Source organism: Pseudophryne corroboree, assembly GCF_028390025.1.
Source record: "Pseudophryne corroboree isolate aPseCor3 chromosome 3 unlocalized genomic scaffold, aPseCor3.hap2 SUPER_3_unloc_6, whole genome shotgun sequence".
NCBI classification, from domain to species: Eukaryota; Metazoa; Chordata; class Amphibia; order Anura; family Myobatrachidae; genus Pseudophryne; species Pseudophryne corroboree.
This window is the reverse complement of record NW_026967552.1, coordinates 529,366-549,857: the sequence shown is the minus strand read 5'-3', so window position 1 is coordinate 549,857 and position 20,492 is coordinate 529,366. Positions and strand designations below refer to the sequence as shown.

At 44.1% G+C, this 20,492-nt stretch overlaps 2 protein-coding genes across 2 annotated transcripts in view; one reads left to right on the top strand and one right to left on the bottom strand.

Moving 5' to 3' along the window:
• Nucleotides 1-18,459, top strand: part of LOC134984529 (zinc finger protein 271-like) — a 55,791-nt gene extending 37,332 nt beyond the window's left edge. Inside the window, exon 2 of the mRNA XM_063950093.1 lies at nucleotides 13,333-18,459. Coding sequence (XP_063806163.1) covers nucleotides 13,333-15,230 — 1,898 coding nt within the window. The 3' untranslated portion in view covers nucleotides 15,231-18,459. The remainder of the gene's footprint in view (nucleotides 1-13,332) is intronic.
• Nucleotides 1-20,492, bottom strand: part of LOC134984531 (retinitis pigmentosa 1-like 1 protein) — a 197,596-nt gene that overhangs the window by 85,442 nt on the left and 91,662 nt on the right. The window lies entirely within an intron of this gene.

Genomic DNA, 20,492 nt, shown 5'->3' with positions numbered 1-20,492 from the left:
ACAAGGGTACACATGTTTAAGGGAAAGAAACAGATTATTAATTTTCCCACATCTCATGAATTAAATGATTTCTTTGGGAAAGCTTGGGAGACTCCGGAAAAGAGACCGCAGATCCCCAAAAGAATTTATATGGCATACCCCTTCCTAAACAGGACAGGGAGATTTGGGATCAGACCAGAATCCCTGGGTGTTGGAATAGTTTCCCAGGGTTACAAACTGGAATTCGAGGAGGTGCCCCCGCGCCGATTTTTCAAATCGACCCTACCAGCTTCCACATCGGAACGGGATGTAGTGTTAGCTGCAATTCAAACGCTGTGTATACAGCAAGTGATAATCAAGGTTCCCCTGCACCAGCTGGGAAGAGGTTACTACTCAACCCTATTTGTGGTCCCGAAACCGGACGGTTCAGTCAAACCTATTTTGAATCTGAAATCCATAAACCTGTACATAAAAAGATTCAAATTCAAAATGGAATCACTTAGAGCGATAATAGCCAACATGGAGGAGGGGGAGTTTATGGTGTCTCTGGACATAAAGGATGCATACCTTCATGTCCCCATATATGCCCCACATCAGGAATACCTGGGATTCGCTGTACAGGATTGTCATTACCAATTTCAGACGTTGCCGTTTGGACTTTCCACGGCCCCGAGGATTTTCACCAAGATAATGGCGGAAATGATGGTGGTCCTGCGCAAGCATGGAGTCACAATTATCCCATACTTGGACGATCTCCTGATAAAAGCGAGATCAAGAGAGAAATTGCTGAGCAGTGTGGCGCTCTCTCTGAGAGTGCTCCCAGCAACACGGTTGGATTCTAAATCTACCGAAGTCACAGTTGATTCCGACAACTCGACTACCGTTCCTAGGTGTGATACTGGATACGGAACAAATGAAGGTCTTCCTTCCAATGGAGAAAGCCCAGGACATCCAAAACATGGTCAGAGACCTGCTGAAACCGAAAAGGGTATCTGTTCACCAGTGCACTCGAGTTCTGGGAAAAATGGTGGCGGACAATGAGGCCATTCCATTCGGAAGGTTCCATGCAAAGACTTTTCAATGGGACCTTCTGGACAAGTGGTCCGGGTCTCATCTACACTTACATCGAAAAATTATTCTGTCACCAGGGGCCAGGGTGTCTCTCCTGTGGTGGTTGCAAAGTGCTCACCTACTAGAGGGTCGCAGATTCGGAATTCAGGATTGGATCCTGGTTACCACGGACGCGAGCCTCCGAGGATGGGGAGCAGTCACACAAGGAAGACATTTTCAGGGACTTTGGTCAGACCAGGAGTCATGTCTTACACATCACTGTGTTGGAACTCAGGGCCAGACACAACGGCATTCGACAAGCGGAGAGTCTTCTTCAAAATCTACCGGTTCTGATTCAGTCAGACAATGCCACAGCAGTGGCTCATGTGAACTGCCAAGGCGGGACAAGAAGCAGAGTCGCGATGGCGGAAGCCACCAGGATTCTTCGCTGGGCGGAAAATCACGTGAGCGCTCTGTCGGCTGTCTTCATTCCGGGAGTGGACAACTGGGAAGCAGACTTCCTCAGCAGACACGATCTCCATCCAGGAGAGTGGGGACTTCATCAAGAAGTCTTTGCAGACATAATACGTCTTTGGGGAACTCCTCAAATAGACATGATGGCGTCACGCCTCAACAAAAAAACTTCGGAGGTATTGTGCCAGGTCTCGGGACCCTCAGGCAGTAGCAGTAGACGCTCTGATAACACCGTGGGTGTTCAAATTGGTCTACGTGTTTCCTCCTCTTCCTCTCATCACAAAAGTGTTGAGGATCATAAGACAAAGAAGAGTACAGACTGGCCTCGAAGGGCCTGGTACTCAGATCTACAAGAGATGCTCACAGGAGATCCCTGGCCTCTTCCGCTGAGGGAAGACCTGTTGCAACAGGGGCCCTGTCTATTTCAAGACTTACCGCGGTTACGTTTGACGGCATGGCGGTTGAACCCCGAATCCTAGCAAAAAAGGGGATTCCGGAAGAGGTCATCCTTACTTTAATAAAGGAGGTGACGGTAAAACATTATCACCGTATCTGGCAAAAGTATGTGTCTTGGTGTGAGACCAAGAATGCACCTACGGAAGATTTTCATCTGGGTCATTTTCTCCACATTCTACAAACAGGAGTGGATATGGGCCTGAAATTAGGCTCTGTTAAGGTTCAGATTTCGGCCCTCTCGATTTTCTTTCAGAAGGAATTAGCTTCTCTTCCAGAAGTCCAGACGTTTGTAAAGGGAGTGCTGCACATCCAGCCCCCTTTTGTGCCTCCACCATGGGATCTCAACGTAGTGTTGCAGTTCCTAAAATCACACTGGTTTGAACCGCTAAACAAGGTTGAGTTGAAATTTCTTACTTGGAAGGTGGACATGTTGTTGGCCTTGGCATCAGCAAGGCGAGTATCAGAATTGGCGGCTTTGTCACACAAAAGCCCCTACTTGATTTTTCATGTGGATCGAGCTGAATTGAGGACACGACCGCAAGTTTTGCCTAAGGTGGTTTTTTCATTCCATGTGAATCAACCTATTGTGGTGCCTGTGGCTACAAGTGACCTGGAGGATTCCAGATCCCTGGACGTAGTCAGGGCCTTAAAGATTTATGTAGCCAGGGCGGTTAGTATTAGGAAAACAGAGGCCCTGTTTGTCCTGTATGTGGCCAATAAGATTGGCGCACCTGCTTCGAAGCAGACTATTGCTCGCTGGATCTGTAATACGATTCAGCAGGCTCACTCTATGGCTGGATTGCCGGTTCGAAATTCGGTTAAGGCCCATTCCACTAGGAAGGTGAGCTCTTCTTGGGCGGCTGCCCGAGGTGTCTCGGCATTACAACTTTGCCGAGCGGCGACTTGGTCGGGGTCAAACACTTTTGCTAAATTCTACAAGTTTGATACCCTGGCTGATGAGGACCTATCGTTTGCTCAGTCGGTGCTGCAGAGTCATACGCACTCTCCTGCCCGATTGGATGCTTTGGTATAAACCCCATGGTCCTTACGGAGTCCCTCTAGGATGTAAGAGAAAATAAGATTTTAAACCTACCGGTAAATCTATTTCTTGTCAGTCGAAAAATATTGTGATTCACAATGCCTTGTACTAACCCCAATGCACATGCCCGCTGCTCGTGCACCCACTCCCCCGTGCGTACGCATCCCCTCAGGTTGCGTAGGGGACGCTCCTACGTCTCCTGCGCATTGAGATGTGTATTTACTGCGGAGTTTGTGAGCGTCTAGCGAGCGACTCGATCGCTACATATTTAACCAATATAGTGTGTTTTGTAGATAATATTCCCCTAAATAATGTCTGCGAGTATGTATAGTGTAAATGCTTCGTGGACATGGGGATTCCTCTTTGCATGATACGAAGGGTCAGACAAAGGTTGAACTATGGTGTTTAGTATCAATCTGCAGAGTATTTTATTAGAAACATTCCAGTGTTGGTTAGGAAGAGATTGTTTGCTCCTGCGTATAGTTATGTATAAAAGTAGTTTACAGACATTTACTGTATTTGCAGTTCATTATCCATGCGGCGGGAAGCCTGAGGATACCTCCCACCTGAGCAGTTTGAAATAGTCACAGCCCACCTGTTCGAATCCACCTATGACCTTTTGTTATAATGCAGAGACACATTCCTGTGTCCAATGGACAATGAGATTGTAGGGACCATTGTATTGTACTGTAGGGTGTGTATATAAAGGCCACAGTTCCCTGACCGGCCAGTACTCTCTCTCATCAACGATCATCTGCTTGATATCGGAGGTCTGGGTCCGGGTTGCGCATGCGAGTATTCCCACGTATGGTATGTTCTCTGTAGCCACTTTGTTACCTTTTGTGTATGCCATTCATTCTCACTCTGTGTACTTGTGTTTACGATCGTTCGCTATTGTTTATATTTGTTTCATGTTATTCTGTTTAGTTATTAATGTTAGGTCTGTAGTGTATAAGCTGTAACTGTTTTTCTCTGACGTCCTAGTGGATGCTGGGAACTCCGAAAGGACCATGGGGAATAGCATCTCCGCAGGAGACTGGGCACAACTAAAAGAAAGCTTTTAGACTACCTGGTGTGCACTGGCTTCTCCCACTATGACCCTCCTCCAAGCCTCAGTTAGATTTTTGTGCCCGGCCGAGCTGGATGCACACTAGGGGCTCTCCTGAGCTCCTAGAAAGAAAGTATATTTTAGGTTTTTTATTTTACAGTGAGACCTGCTGGCAACAGGCTCACTGCAACGAGGGATTAAGGGGAGAAGAAGCGAACCTACCTGCTTGCAGCTAGCTTGGGCTTCTTAGGCTATTGGACACCATTAGGTCCAGAGGGATCGACCGCAGGACCCGTCCTTGATGTTCGGTCCCGGAGCCGCGCCGCCGTCCCCCTTACAGAGCCAGAAGCAAGAAGAGGTCCGGAAAATCAGCGGCAGAAGACTTCAGTCTTCACCAAGGTAGCCAAAGTAGCCATTGCTCCTCATGCACACCTCACACTCCGGTCACTGGTGGGTGCAGGGTGCTGGGGGGGGGGGGGGGGGTGCGCGCCCTGAGCAGCAATAAAAACACCTTGGATGGCTAAATAATCACAATATATAGCCCCAGAGGCTATATATGTGATAATTACCCCTGCCAGAATCCATAAAAAAGCGGGAGAAAAGTCAGCCAAAAAAGGGGCGGAGCTATCTCCTTCAGCACACTGGCGCCATTTATCCCTCACAGCTCCGCTGGAAGGAAGCTCCCTGGCTCTCCCCTGCAGTCTGCACTACAGAAGGGTAAAAAAGAGAGGGAGGGCACTAAATTTAGGCGCAGTATAAAGATTATAGCAGCTATAGGGGATATAATTCAGTTAGTCCCTGTATTATATAGCGCTCTGGTGTGTGCTGGCATACTCTCTCTCTCTGTCTCCCCAAAGGGCTTTGTGGGGTCCTGTCCTCTGTTAGACCATTCCCTGTGTGTGTGCGGTGTGTCGGTACGGCTGTGTCGACATGTTTGAGGAACATTATGTGGAGGCGGAGCAGTTGCCTATAAATGTGATGTCACCCCCTGCGGGGCAGACACCTGAGTGGATGGACTTATGGAAGGAATTACGTACAAGTGTAGACTCCTTACATAAAAAATTTGACGACATGCCAAATGCAGGACAGCCAGCTTCTCAGCTCGTGCCTGCCCAGGCGTCTCAAAGGCCATCAGGGGCTCTAAAGCGCCCGCTACCGCAGATGGCAGACACAGATGTCGACACGGATACTGATACCAGTGTCGACGATGAAGAGTCAAATTTAATGTCCACTAGGGCCATTCATTGCATGATTGAGGCAATGAAAGAGGTATTACACATTTCTGATATAAACCCAGGTACCACAAAAAAGGGTATTATGTTTGGGGAGAAAAAACTACCAATAGTTTTTCCCCCATCTGAAGAATTAAATGAAGTGTAAAGAAGCGTGGGCTTCCCCCGATAAAAAATTGGTAATTTCTAAAAAGTTACTAATGGCGTACCCTTTCCCGCCAGAGGATAGGTCACGTTGGGAAACACCCCCTAGGGTGGATAAAGCGCTCACACGTTTGTCAAAAAAGATGGCACTACCATCTCCGGATACGGCCACCCTGAAGGAGCCTGCTGATAGAAAGCAGGAGGCGATCCTGAAGTCTGTATATACACACTCAGGCATTATACTTAGACCAGCTATTGCTTCGGCATGGATGTGCAACGCTTCAGCTGCGTGGTCAGATTCCCTGTCGGAAAATATTGACACCCTAGACAGGGACACTATTCTGCTAACCATAGAGCATATAAAAGACTTAGTCTTATACATGAGAGATGCACAGAGGGAGATCTGCCGGCTGGCATCTAAGATAAGTGCATTGTGCATTGTCCATTTCTGCTAGGAGAGGCTTATGGACTCGGCAGTGGACAGGGGATGCAGATTCGAAAAGGCACATGGAAGTTTTTCCTTATAAGGGTGAGGAGTTATTCGGGGATGGTCTCTCAGACCTAGTTTCCACAGCAACAGCTGGGAAGTCAGCTTTTTTGCCCCATGTTCCCTCACAGCCTAAGAAAGCGCCGTTTTATCAGGTACAGTCCTTTCGACCCCAGAAAAACTGGCGGGGAAAAGGCGGGTAGGGGAAAAAAGGCTGCAACAAACAGCAGGTTCCCAGGAACAAAAGTCCTCCCCCGCTTCTACCAAGTCCGCCGCATGACGGTGGGGCTTCACAGGCGGAGCCAGGTACGGTGGGGGGCCACCTCAAAAATTTCAGCGATAAGTGGGCTCGCTCACAGGTGGATCCCTGGATCCTCCAAGTAGTATCTCAGGGGTACAAGCTGGAATTCGAGGCGTCTCCCCCCTGCCGTTTCCACAAATCTGCCTTGCCGATTACTCCCTCAGGCAGGGAGGCTGTGCTAGCGGCAATTCACAAGCTGTATTCCCAGCAGGTGATAGTCAAGGTGCCCCTACTTCAACAAGGACGGGGTTACTATTCCACACTGTTTGTGGTACCGAAACTGGACGGTTCAGTGAGACCCATTTTAAATTTAAAATCCTTGAACACATATATAATAAAATTCAAGTTCAAGATGGAATCGCTCAGGGCGGTTATTGCAAGCCTGGACGAGGGGGATCACATGGTATCTCTGGACATCAAGGATGCTTGCCTGCATGTCCCCATTTACCATCCTCCACCAGGAGTACCTCAGATTTGTGGTACAGGATTGCCATTACCAATTCCAGACGCTGCCGTTTGGACTGTCCACGGCACCGAGGGTGTTTACCAAGGTAATGGCAGAAATGATGATACTCCTTCGAAAAAAGGGAGTTTTAATTATCCCGTACTTGGACGATCTCCTTATAAAGGCGAGTTCCAAGGAGCAAAGATGTTTTTTAACCAAGGTTAAAAGGAATCGGGCGCAAGATAGGCTGGTGTTCTAATTGTAGCAGCCGCTAAACAGCAGGTCTAGTCACTCCTGCATACGCTATACACAATAAAACAAACAAACAAAGTAGCAGCGCTGTAAATTACGATCCAGAATTGAATTATTCATACATTAAAGTGGAGAAAAACACACGTGGAGCTGCATGAACTGAAGGTGGAAAAAAAGGAATTAATTTATTAAAATTTCACATACAATGTGTTGGTAAAAAATGATGTTTGGTTAAAAATTGAAAAATACAATAAACAGGATCACTGTAGGGCTGCCTTAAATCGGCTATCCGTTTTCTTAATTATTGTGGACAATAAGACGATATTGAGGAGTTAGGTGACAACTGGACTTTTGATTGACACAGTTCTAATATTGTCAGTGCCACATGTTTACCGCTGGAGGAGGGGGTTCTCTGGAAAGCGTCCCTTATGGCGGGTGGAACCAATGTAACAATTTTTATCCTCACCAGTATGCGGAGTCCTCAATGCTGGGTGGCAGGGCTGTGTTGCCAGTTGGCAAGTTATTCACCTTTTTCTCTCTGTGCGTTATTCGTCCAAGTCCACTAAAGATCCGGGTAGCGTGCGTGCAGCTCTCAATTGGAGATAGTGATCCTGTAGCGTAAACACCTGACGCGTTTCGCTGCAGTACCTGCAGCTTTTTCAAAGGTGATCTCATTGGTGTCAGGGCTTTCATATTTATACCCTAAAATGGCCACTGATTGGCCCCACCTGTTCAGTTCATGCAGCTCAAACAGTGGTTAGTCTCCACAAATCATATAACAACAATACACAAATGGATTAGATAGCAGACTCAATCTTAATTAATTGTTTAATTTCATAATATACACGGTAAATCAATAGATTCTAAATTGAAATTTTTCCATCCATATTAATTACTTCCAGGTTACCATGTTTAAGTATCAATCTGTCATTCCCCTAGTTATGGACTTTCTAACTACTTCCGGGTCAGACGGTGTTGTTGCTTAGCAACCTCCCGTCATTCATTCTAAGGTAAATTCAGTATCTAAGTGGTCCAAAGCTTATGTAACTGGTGTTATTGTGAGTGCTCGTTCTCCCACCTATTAATGCTGCCTGCTGGCATGTCTATTGTGAGTCCGATCGCCGCTCAGCTGATGCGGCGTGTCCGTGTTTTCGTCCGGTAAACAGACTCTCCTCATGAATTACGTCACTTCCGCTGACGGACTAAATCCCCGGTCTGTTGCCTGGTGACCGTATAACCATTTGGTCACCTGGTCTTAAATAAGAATTGCGTCACTTCCCCTGACGGACTAAATCCCCGGTCTGTTGCCTAGTGACCGAATAAACATTTGGTCACCTGTTCATTAGATAGTGCTGTCAGTATAGTTTTTTGACATGCTGAGAGACACTTTTATAATAAAGCTCAGGCTTATTAAAAAAATGCAAGCCCGAAGTTTGTACTTATATGCTAAGGGTTTTTTTAGATATACATGACTGTTTAATGTTCTGACCCTAGCATTATTTTCCGGCTTTTCGATATAGCCGTTGCCTGGTAACCGTATACATAATTGGTCACGTGGTTTCAAGATTGTGGTATCGGTATGCAGAATATGAGACATTATGGATCACAGCTCCGTCTAACAGAGCCACGGGTAATTTTGTTGAAAAGTTAACTCAGTTCCCTCGGTATTTTATATAATCCTGACAAAATTAAGACATAATTCACACTGAGTAATCACGACAGTAAACCATATAAAATCAACAAAAAATTAATTAAATAATCCTAATTTTTACTTTTTTATATACATGTTTGTCCAAAACCTTTAGCAGGTATTTTATTTTATTTCTTCCTTTTCTCTAAACTTTGTATGGTTTGTATTCATTATTTTTTATCATTAGAATCTGTAGAAATATTTTTACTTGATCTATTATTCTGATTTTATGGCAATTGTCATGACTCTAGTGTCTTAACAGTATCTAAAGAAATATATATACACTTAGAGGTCGAGAATATTTATACGCCTATGTTGGTTAATGTCATGAAATTTTTATGGAAAACATTGAGTATTGTATAACTTGTTTTATTTTACATACTGCAGGATTCTATGTCTTTGTAAAGAAAAATTTATTTTAATCTACAATAACATATTAAGTTCCACTGACTCGTTGAGTCCGTCTGGAAATATACTGTTCATTCTGAACATCCATAGGGTTTCTTGTTTGCACAATTTTTTGTATCTGTCTCCTCCTCGTGATGTTTTTGGAATGTGTTCTACCCCTATAAGTTTTAGACAAGCTGGATTTCCTTGGTGATAGTCACTATAATGTTTGGATACACTGTGGGTCTGGATTCTCTTTAAAATATTTCTGCGGTGCTCCAAAAACCTGATTTTTAAAGGTCGAGTAGTCCGGCCTATATATTTTTTGTTACAACTGCAAATTAATAAATAAATCACATATGCAGTTCCGCAGTTGATAAACTGACCAATCACATGTGTTTTTTCAGAATCCTCAACTTTAATTTTATGGGTTTTATTCTGAATGAAATTGCAAGTAATGCACCTACTTTTACCACATTTGTAGCAGCCCTTTGATTTTTTTAACCAAGTGAGACCCTCTGTATCTCTACCACTAGAATCTATGGTGGGCTTAATATGGCTCGGTGCCAGTATATTTTTAAGAGATAAATTCTTTTTGAAGATGAACCGTGGATGAACCTGTTCCAAGGAGCAGTTGTTGGTCAGGGTAGCACTACCTCGGGAAGTGCTATAACAGCACGGCTGGATTCTAAACATTCCAAAGTCACAGCTGGTTCCTACCACACGCCTACTGTTCCTTGGGATGGTTCTGGACACAGAACAGAAAAAAGTGTTTCTCCCGATGGAGAAGGCCAAGGAGCTGTCATCTCTAGTCAAAGACCTCCTGAAACCAAAACAGGTATCGGTGCATTACTGCACACGAGTCCTGGGAAAAATGGTAGCTTCCTACGAAGCAATTCCATTCGGCAGGTTCCATGCAAGAACCTTTCAGTGGGACCTCTTGGACAAGTGATCAGGATCGCATCTTCAGATGCATCGGCTGATACCCTAGTCCTTGGAGACAGGGTTATCTCTGCTGTGGTGGCTGCAGACGGCTCATCTTATAGAGGGCCGCAGATTCGGCATACAGGACTGGGTCCTGGTGACCACGGATGCCAGCCTACGAGGCTGGGGGCCAGTCACACAGGGAAGAAGTTTCCAAGGACTTTGGTCAAGTCAGGAGTCGTCCCTACACATAAATGTTCTGGAACTGAGGGCCATTTATAATGCCCTAAGTCAGGCAAGGCCCCTGCTTCAAAACCAGCCGGTTCTGTTCCAATCAGACAACATCACGGCAGTCGCCCATGTAAACCGACAGGGCGGCACAAGAAGCAGGATGGCGATGGCAGAAGCCACAAAGATTCTCAGATGGGCGGAAAATCACGTCTTAGCACTGTCAGCAGTGTTCATTCTGGGAGTGGACAACTGGGAAGCAGACTTTCTCAGCAGACACGACCTACACCCGGGAGAGTGGGGACTTCATCCAGAAGTCTTCCAACTGATGGTAAACCGTTGGGAAAGGCCACAGGTGGACATGATGGCGTCTCGCCTAAACAAAAAACTAGAGAGATATTGCGCAAGGTCAAGGAACCCTCAGGCGATAGCTGTGGACGCCCTAGTGACACCGTGGGTGTACCAGTCGGTTTATGTGTTCTCTCCTCTGCCTCTCATACCAAAGGTACTGAGAATAATAAGAAGACGAGGAGTAAGAACGATACTCGTGGTTCCGGATTGGCCAAGAAGAGCTTGGTACCCAGAACTTCAAGAAATGATATCAGAGGACCCATGGCCTCTACCGCTCAGACAGACCCTGTCTGTTCCAAGACTTACCGCGGCTGCGTTTGATGGCATGGCGGTTGAACACCGGATCCTAAAAGAAAAGTGCATTCCGGAGGAAGTCATTCCTACGCTGATTAAAGCCAGGAAAGATGTCACTGCAAAACATTATCACCGCATATGGCGGAAATATGTTGCTTGGTGTGAGGCCAGGAAGGCCCCAACAGAGGAATTTCAGCTGGGTCGATTTCTGCACTTTCTACAGTAAGGAGTGACTATGGGCCTAAAATTGGGTTCCATTAAGGTCCAGATCTCGGCTCTGTCGATTTTCTTTCAGAAAGAACTGGCTTCACTGCCTGAAGTTCAGACATTTGTTAAGGGAGTGCTGCGTATTCAGCCCCCTTTTGTGCCTCCAGTGGCACCTTGGGATCTCAACGTGGTGTTGGGTTTCCTAAAGTCACATTGGTTTGAGCCACTAAAAACCGTGGATTTGAAATATCTCACGTGGAAAGTGGTCATGCTGTTGGCCTTGGCTTCGGCCAGGCGTGTGTCAGAATTGGCGGCTTTGTCATGTAAAAGCCCTTATCTGATTTTCCATATGGATAGGGCGGAATTGAGGACTCGTCCTCCGTTTCTCCCTAAGGTGGTATCTGCTTTTCATTTGAACCAACCTATTGTGGTGCCTGCGGCTACTAGGGACTTGGAGGATTCCAAGTTACTGGACGTAATCAGGGCCTTGAAAATCTATGTTTCCAGGACGGCTGGAGTCAGGAAAACTGACTCGCTGTTTATTCTGTATGCACCCAACAAGCTGGGTGCTCCTGCTTCAAAGCAGACTATTGCTCGCTGGATCTGTAGCACAATTCAGCTTGCACATTCTGCGGCTGGACTGCCGCATCCTAAATCTGTAAAAGCCCATTCCACGAGGAAGGTGGGCTCTTCTTGGGCAGCTGCCCGAGGGGTCTCGGCTTTGCAACTTTGCCGAGCTGCTACTTGGTCAGGGGCAAACACGTTTGCTAAATTCTACAAATTTGATACCCTGGCTGAGGAGGACCTTGAGTTCTCTCATTCGGTGCTGCAGAGTCATCCGCACTCTCCCGCCCGTTTGGGAGCTTTGGTATAATCCCCATGGTCCTTACGAAGTCCCAGCATCCACTTAGGACGTCAGAGAAAATAAGATTTTACTCACCGGTAAATCTATTTTTCGTAGTCCGTAGTGGATGCTGGGCGCCCATCCCAAGTGCGGATTGTCTGCAATACTTGTATATAGTTATTGTTAACTAAAGGGTTATTGTTGAGCCATCTGTTACGAGGCTCCGTTAATATTTCATACTGTTAACTGGGTATAATATCACGAGTTATACGGTGTGATTGGTGTGGTTGGTATGAGACTTACCCGGGATTCAAAATCCTTCCTTATTGTGTCAGCTCTTCAGGGCACAGTATCCTAACTGAGGTCTGGAGGAGGGTCATAGTGGGAGGAGTCAGTGCACACCAGGTAGTTCTAAAGCTTTCTTTAGATGTGCCCAGTCTCCTGCGGAGCCGCTATTCCCCACGGTCCTTAAGGAGTCCCAGCATCCACTACGGACTACGAGAAATAGATTTACCGGTGAGTAAAATCTTATTTTTATTACTTTATTCAGCTCTTTATACACTTAACTTTGTGTTTAATATTTCAACGATTTATCTTACATACTTTACTGTACTTAATAAAGGTTATATATTATTTATTAGTGCGCAAACAGGAGAACACTTTCTCTTCTTTGGTGTTTTTTTATAGCAATGTCCATGTCACCTCTAGTAATCCCACATGAGCGCCTACGTCACCTCTAGTAATCCCACATAAGCATCCATGTCACCTCCTAGTAATCCCAGATGAGCGTCCATGTCACCTCTAGCAATCCCACATGAGCGCCCACGTCACCTCTAGCAATCCCACATGAGCGTCCGTGTCACCTCTAGTAATCCCACATGAGCGCCCGTGTCACCTCTAGTAATCCCAAATCAGCGTCCATGTCACCTCTAATAATCCCCCATGTCACCTCCTAGTTATCCCCCAAAAGCATCCATGTCACCTCTAGTAATCCCACATGAGCGTCCATGTCACCTCTAATAATCCCACATGAGCGTCTGTGTCACCTCTAGTAATCCCACATGAGCGTCCATGTCCCCTCTAGTAATCCCACATGAGCGCCAATGTCCCCTCTAGTAATCCCACATGAGCGTCCATGTCACCTCTAATAATCCCACATGAGCGTCCGTGTCACCTCTAGTAATCCCACATGAGCGCCCACGTCACCTCTAGTAATCCCACATGAGCGTCCGTGTCACCTCTAGTAATCCCATATGAGCGTCCGTGTCACCTCTAGTAATCCCACTTGAGCGTCCATGTCACCTCTAGTAATCCCACTTGAGCCTTCAGTGTTGATCAAGCTCCAGTCTAAGCATCCTAGTTTTTTGTTTTTTAATAAACATAAAAGCACAGATTACAGGTAAAAATAAAAGTGTCAGTTATAGAATTATATATTGTATCCTGTTACATCCTGGGTCTTGTCTGCTCGTTTTATATATTAATGTATTTTATTTCCAGCAGATGGACCCACAAGCAGGAATATCTCAGAAGGACATCTAATGTTATCCCTGGATTGTGAAATAACAGATAACGACAGTAGACAGGATTCTCCAGGAGATAACCTCATTATCCCAATTATACATCCAGCTCTATCAACTGATCCCCCTGATCCTGGGAAATCTTCTCCTGATCACTCTGATATTGGTGCATCTATTACAGCTCTGAGATTAGATACAGAGTTTCCCTGTTCTACAGATGCCAAATGTTTTACACAGAACACAAACCGTATTACTCATCAGCCAGCTAAGGCAGGTGAGAGGCTATTTCCATGTTCTGAGTGTGGGAAATGTTTTACATATAAATCAGATCTTGTTACACATCAGAGACGTCACACTGGTGAGAAGCCATTTCCATGTTCTGAGTGTGGGAAATTTTTTACAAGTAAATCAAATCTTGTTGCACATCAGAGACGTCACACAGGTGAGAAGCCGTATTCCTGTTCTGAGTGTGGGAAATGTTTTGCACAGAAATCTGATCTTTTTAAACATCAGAGAAGTCACACAGGTGAGAAGCCGTATTCCTGTTCTGAGTGTGGGAAATGTTTTGCATCGAAATCATATCTTGTTACACATCAGAGAAGTCACACAGGTGAGAAGCCGTATTCCTGTTCTGAGTGTATGAAATGTTTTCCACAGAAATCAGATCTTATTACACATCAGAGAAGTCACACTGGTGAGAAGCCATTTCCATGTTCTGAGTGTGGGAAATTTTTTGCATCGAAATCAAATCTTGTTACACATCAGAGAAGTCACACAGGTGAGAAGCCGTATTCCTGTTCTGAGTGCGGGAAATGTTTTACATCGAAATCGGATCTTTTTAAACATCAGAGAAGGCACACAGGTGAGAAGCCGTATTCCTGTTCTGAGTGTATGAAATGTTTTACACAGAAATCAGGTCTTGTTACACATCAGAGAAGTCACACAGGTGAGAAGCCGTATTCCTGTTCTGAGTGTATGAAATGTTTTCCACAGAAATCAGGTCTTGTTACACATCAGAGAAGTCACACTGGTGAGGAGCCATTTCCATATTCTGAGTGTGGGAAATTTTTTACAAATAAATCAAATCTTGTTACACAACAGAGACGTCACACAGGTGAGAAGCCGTATTCCTGTTCTGAGTGTGGGAAATGTTTTGCACAGAAATCTGATCTTTTTAAACATCAGAGAAGTCACACAGGTGAGAAGCCGTATTCCTGTTCTGAGTGTGGGAAATGTTTTGCATCGAAATCAAATCTTGTTACACATCAGAGAAGTCACACAGGTGAGAAGCCGTATTCCTGTTCTGAGTGTGGGAAATGTTTTGCATCAAAATCAAATCTTGCTGCACATCAGAAAAGTCACACAGATGAGAAGCCGTATTCCTGTTCTGAGTGTGGGAAATGTTTTGTATCGAAACCAAATCTTGTTACACATCAGAGAAGTCACACAGGTGAGCAGCCATATTCCTGTTCTGTGTGTGGGAAATGTTTTGCACACAAATCATCTTTTGTTAGTCATCAGAGAAGTCACACAGGTGAGAAGCCGTATTCCTGTTCTGTGTGTGGGAAATGTTTTCCACAGAAATCGGCTCTTGTTACACATCAGAGAAGTCACACAGGTGAGAAGCCGTATTCCTGTTCTGAGTGTGGGAAATTTTTTGCAACAAAATCAAATCTTGTTACACATCAGAGAAGTCACACAGGTGAGAAGCCGTATTCCTGTTCTAAGTGTGGGAAATGTTTTAGACAGAAATCACATCTTGTTACACATCAGAGAAGTCACACAGGTGAGAAGCCATTTTCATGCTGTGAGAGAAATATATATGTTGAACATATTAGACATTACCCAAGCACGGAACCATTTAAATCTTCTGGAGTATAATTATCACTGTCATGCAATGTTCCTCAAGGGTCAATCCTATCTCCTATCTTCATGCAATATACAGTCTGGTCCATATATATTGGGACATCGACACAATTCTCATATTTTGAGCTCTATACACCACCACAATGGATTTGAAATTAAACAAACAAGATGTGCTTTAACTGCAGACTTTCCGCTTTAATTTGAGGGTATATACATCAAAATCAGGTGAACGGTGTAGGAATTAAAATGGTTTTTATATGTGCCTCCCACTTTTTAAGGGACCAAAAGTAATGGTACAAACTAAAGAATCCTAAATCAAATATTGTAAATCAGATCAGTGCGCTCGTCCAGTTCAACAAAAAGTACTTTACTACTTAATGTGGTCGCAGCCCGGATCAGTGTTTCGTGAATTGAGCTTTCACATATTTTCCAAGGGCGATCTGATTACCATCTCCTAGATGAAGACCTGGATACAATATCCATACTGATATGCAAATATTTATCTGGTACGCATATAAATTTTGTGTGATAACTGAATTTAATCCCACATACGGAAATATACTATGCTATATAGCGATTCTTTGTGTCTCCTAGCAGCATTTAGATCCCAGTAGTGACCTGGACTAAAGAATGGGGGACTGATACGCCATGTGTCAAGCCGTAATCCGTACGCTATAATATTCTTGCGTGTGACAAAACTAGTGATAAGCGGATTCGGTTTTACTCTGTTCTCAAAACGGCATCTTATTGGCTTACAGATGTCATGTGTTTTGTATAGCCAATAAGATTCTGTTTTGAGATCCGAGTAAAACTGAATCCGCTCATCACTAGACAAAACTGATTGAAAAATACTACACCATAGTCGCTCTCTTGTTTCTTCCTTTGATTCCAAAATACTAAATCAAACTTTTACTTTTTAATATTTTGTTGCAAATCCTTTTGTCAGTTACAGCCTGAAGTCTGGAACGCATAGACATCACCAGACGCTGGGTTTCATCCCTGGTGATGCTATGCCAGGCCTCTACTGCAACTGTCTTCAGTTCTTGCTTGTTCTTGGGGCATTTTCTCTTCCGTTTTGTCTTCATCAAGTGAAATGCATGCTCAATCGGATTCAGGTCAGGTGATTGACTTGGCCATTGCATAACATTCCACTTATTTGCCTTAAACGATTTGGTTGCTTTCGCAGTATGCGTCGGGTCATTGTCCATCTGCACTGTGAAGCGCCTTCCAGTGAGTTCTGAAGCATTAGACTGAATATGAGCAGATAAAATTGCCCAAAACACTTCAGCATTCATCCTGCTGCTTTTATCAGCAGTCACATTATCAATAAATACAAGGGAACCAGTTCCATTGGCATCCATACATGCCCACGCCATGACACTTCCACCACCATGCTTCACTGATGAGCTGGTAGGTTTTGGATCATGAGCAGTTCCTTTCCTTCTCCATACTCTTTTCTTCCCATCACTCTGATACAAGTTGATATTTGTCTCATCTGTCCATAGGATGTTCCAGAACTGTAAAGGCTTTTTTAGATGTTGTTTGCAAACTCTAATCTGGTCTTCCTGTTTTATTGCTCACCAATGGTTTACATCTTGTGGTGAACCCTCTATATTCACTCTTGTGAAGTCTTCTCTTGATTGTTGACTTTGACACATATACACCTATCTCCTGGAGAGTGTTATTGATCTGGGCAACTGTTGTGATGGGGTTCGTGCTATTTAGTACACTAGTAGTGTACTAAATAGCATGAACAGCTTGTAACGTAGAGTGGCAAGTTTAATCTTTCTATGGATAATGGAGAGAAATAAAAGCTCCTCCCTAAGTTCCTGGATGCCAAATCACTGTCCTTAGTATCTCTGTACAGTTTTTTCTGTTACAGTACTAATTAGCAGGAACAGCTTATAATGTACAACACAGATTCTCTAATGCCGACGATCTACAGTACTGTGTTGCTCGAACAGTTAGTTGCGTCAGAATACACTAATTTATAGCTACTGTTATGTCTATACGTGCTCATTACCTGCAGATTTACCCCGATTTGTGTGAAACCTGTGTGCACCCTTCTGTTGAATGTTTTACAATGGATTACACAAAAAAAATAATAAAGTGAATGTCACTGGAACACAAAAAAAATTGACACTTTGGGAATCGAACCTGGTACTCAGCATGGCAGACCGGAGCCTTCATCGCTAGCCCACAGCACTGCATGGAAGATTGTCAAGTTCATGTGTAAAAGTACTGCAAAAAGCGATTCCTCCCCATTGGTGTTTGTTTATGCCATTAGGGGACTCGGACACTCATTTTGTGCACTGTACATACTGTAAAGTCAATGAGCTACATTATTCCTTTTACACATTAGTTGTGTCTGCATACACAAGTGTTTTAACACGTTCATTTGCGTCTGTATAAACTATACACACAGGGATTTGGCATCCAGAAACTTAGGGAGGAGCTTTTATCTCTCCCCATTATACTTAATATTACGGGATTTGTACACTCGCATATCCCTAACATCAATAGACCATACTGTATCTGTAACACGTTCATTTGCATCTGTATATGCTGTACTATTTGCACCTTTACTGTATATACTGTTATATACTTTATGACATACTGTAGCATAATGTAGCGTAATGAGACGCACCAGTAAAGTAGTTCTTACGCTGTAGTTCAGTATTGTATTTTAATGGAGACCACACGCTTGGGCATTAGTGATTTAAAAAAGCGACATCTGGTGGATGATCTTAGGTATTACACTCGAAGGTAACGCCAAATGCTCTGTGTGCCTTCCTACGACTAGGCGCGCCTCCTTGCGCCCAGGTACGCTGCGTATGCCTAATCGCGACTAATGCCTCAGCCAGCCAAGATAACGGAGGACCCGTCTGTATATTTACTTCCTAAATAATACATCCCAAATGCTTAGGTCTTTTTTCTGCTGTTTATTTTGTATCTTGTGCTTTGTGTAAATGTGAATGTCTAATACCAGTTTACACAATCTGTATTGCTGCACGACAATATGGCGGCCATTGGAACGTGTTTTCACTTCTAGTTTGCCTAACTTGCTGCAGACACTCATCTTGATAAGGAGTGCTGAGTGTTTTCTGATACAAGATCCTATCCATATATACCCTGTACATTACCATGTGCATTAGTCACCCGGGTTACATCTGCGGTGGTTTGTTGTATGTTACATCTATATGGTGCGGATACTCCCCTGTATGATCTCATAATAAAAGCTTTTGTTTGCATCTAATTATTACATTAAATCTTTTATTTTTATTCTGTTTTATATTCCCGTCTGAGTAATTACGCCATAATGTCTAATCTCGGAGTGGACCCCAGAAGATGTAAAGAAACCGTGTAAGTTTTCCATCATTCTGTTTCGTGTAAGCATACAGGTAAGTGATGGCACGGTGGTCACTGACCGTCACATTCAGGTGGTATAATGGAAGTGGGACTGTCTGGGCTTATTCTAGTCTACTCCAGAAATAAAAAAACTCAGCCTTTATCCTGCTTATAAAAATGACAAAGCCCATAAATCAAGCTTGGTTGGACAAGACAGTGTCCACATTAATGGTGGCACATCATATAGGCTGAGGACCCATGCTTCTGCTATATATGGCATAACCCTCTTTGTCGACAAAAACCTTGCCATCACCATTCACAATGTCCACCATTGCCCTTTCAGAAGGGACACAACTTTGCTTGTTCCACCTACTTCACAGAGCCCAGGACCATCTCCATGACCATGTCATGTTTATCTGGGAGGTTCATGGCCTGAGATGACCACAGAACCACCAGGTAGTTGCCAAGGAGAGAGAGGGGGAGAGCTGTCAATAGCAGCTGGTAAGAGGGGTGGTAAATCCCCTGGTGGATAAATATACAGCAAAAGAAAAGAATTACCAGCGCTGGCTGATCATGTATGATTAATAGGTACTATACATCCGAAAGGCTTAGTGAATTAAAAACCACAGTTATTCCACATGTAAAAACACACACAAAAAATAAATAAAATAAATAACATTGAGAAATAAATGATTAAAAATTAGAATATGCCACAATATGCCTGTGTTGATGATTTAGATGTCCACATGAACTGCTAGTGATGGACGTTTCCAGTGACATTGGTCCTCTCTGAGTGTCATTATCCGTTGATGTGGACATCTAAATCATCAACTCAGGCATATTGAGGCATATTCTAACTTTTAATTTATTTCTCAAATTTTTTTTTTTTTATGTGTTTTTACATGTGGAATAAATGTGTTTTTTAATTCACTAATCCTTTCGGATGTATAGTACCTATTAATCATACATGATCAGCCAGCGCTGGTAATTCTTTTCTTTTGCAGTGGCCAAGAAGAACCCAGACTCCCCAGGAAGTGGAGAGTCCAAAGATCCACCCCGCATGAGGTAAAGAAGGGACAACCACAGGGTCTGGCTCACCTATTTCCTTCCTAAAAGCTGCTCTTTACCTAGTTTGGTACCTGTGGGATCCCACTCCAATTTCCCTTGAGAGTCCTTACTAATCCCTTCTGAGCCTACTAGTTCCTTCCTCTTCCAACCACTCCTCCTTTTTAAGCTTTTCACCACCTGCTGTGTGAGTCCCATCCAACTACTCCATTCCTTGACTCATTGGTGTAGCAACCCCCTTCTCCCACCCCCACCACACTGCTATACTGCAGTTAAACTGTGAGGCTTGCTGCTAGCAGTACTCACTACTACATGTATTGTATTCCAATGCTGTAAGATCCTTAGACAAAGAAGTCACACACACCCATGTAATATGAAGCTTCTGGGGAATACAAGTAGAGCTAACCAGAGAGCTGAAAGAGATTCTATGCTTCTTGACTAAGAAGTGATGTTCTGTCAGGAGTTTGTGGTGGGAATTGTCATGTGGAATTGGATTACAGAGATGTGCTGAGCTGTTTATAATACATTCTGTTCAATAAACCACTGTTGGTTTTTCATTTACCACTGTGCCTGAGTGATTTGGAACCCAGTATCTTCACAGCTACTATCGATGGCGGGTAACTACCTGGCTCTCTGCCTTTGATGGTAAAACTAGTTATCATCAGGTATAAACCATCAATGATTCCTGATCATCAATAGTTGATGGCCAATCCTAGACCAGACCCTGAGAGACCACAGCCACCACCAGATCCACAATGTGTACCTAGAAGCTTCCACATCTGGCACTTGGTCACCCACCATCAGATCTACCTTCTCCTAGAGAGCCACCTTCACAGCTTTCCACATCTAAGCTGGAACTCTGCA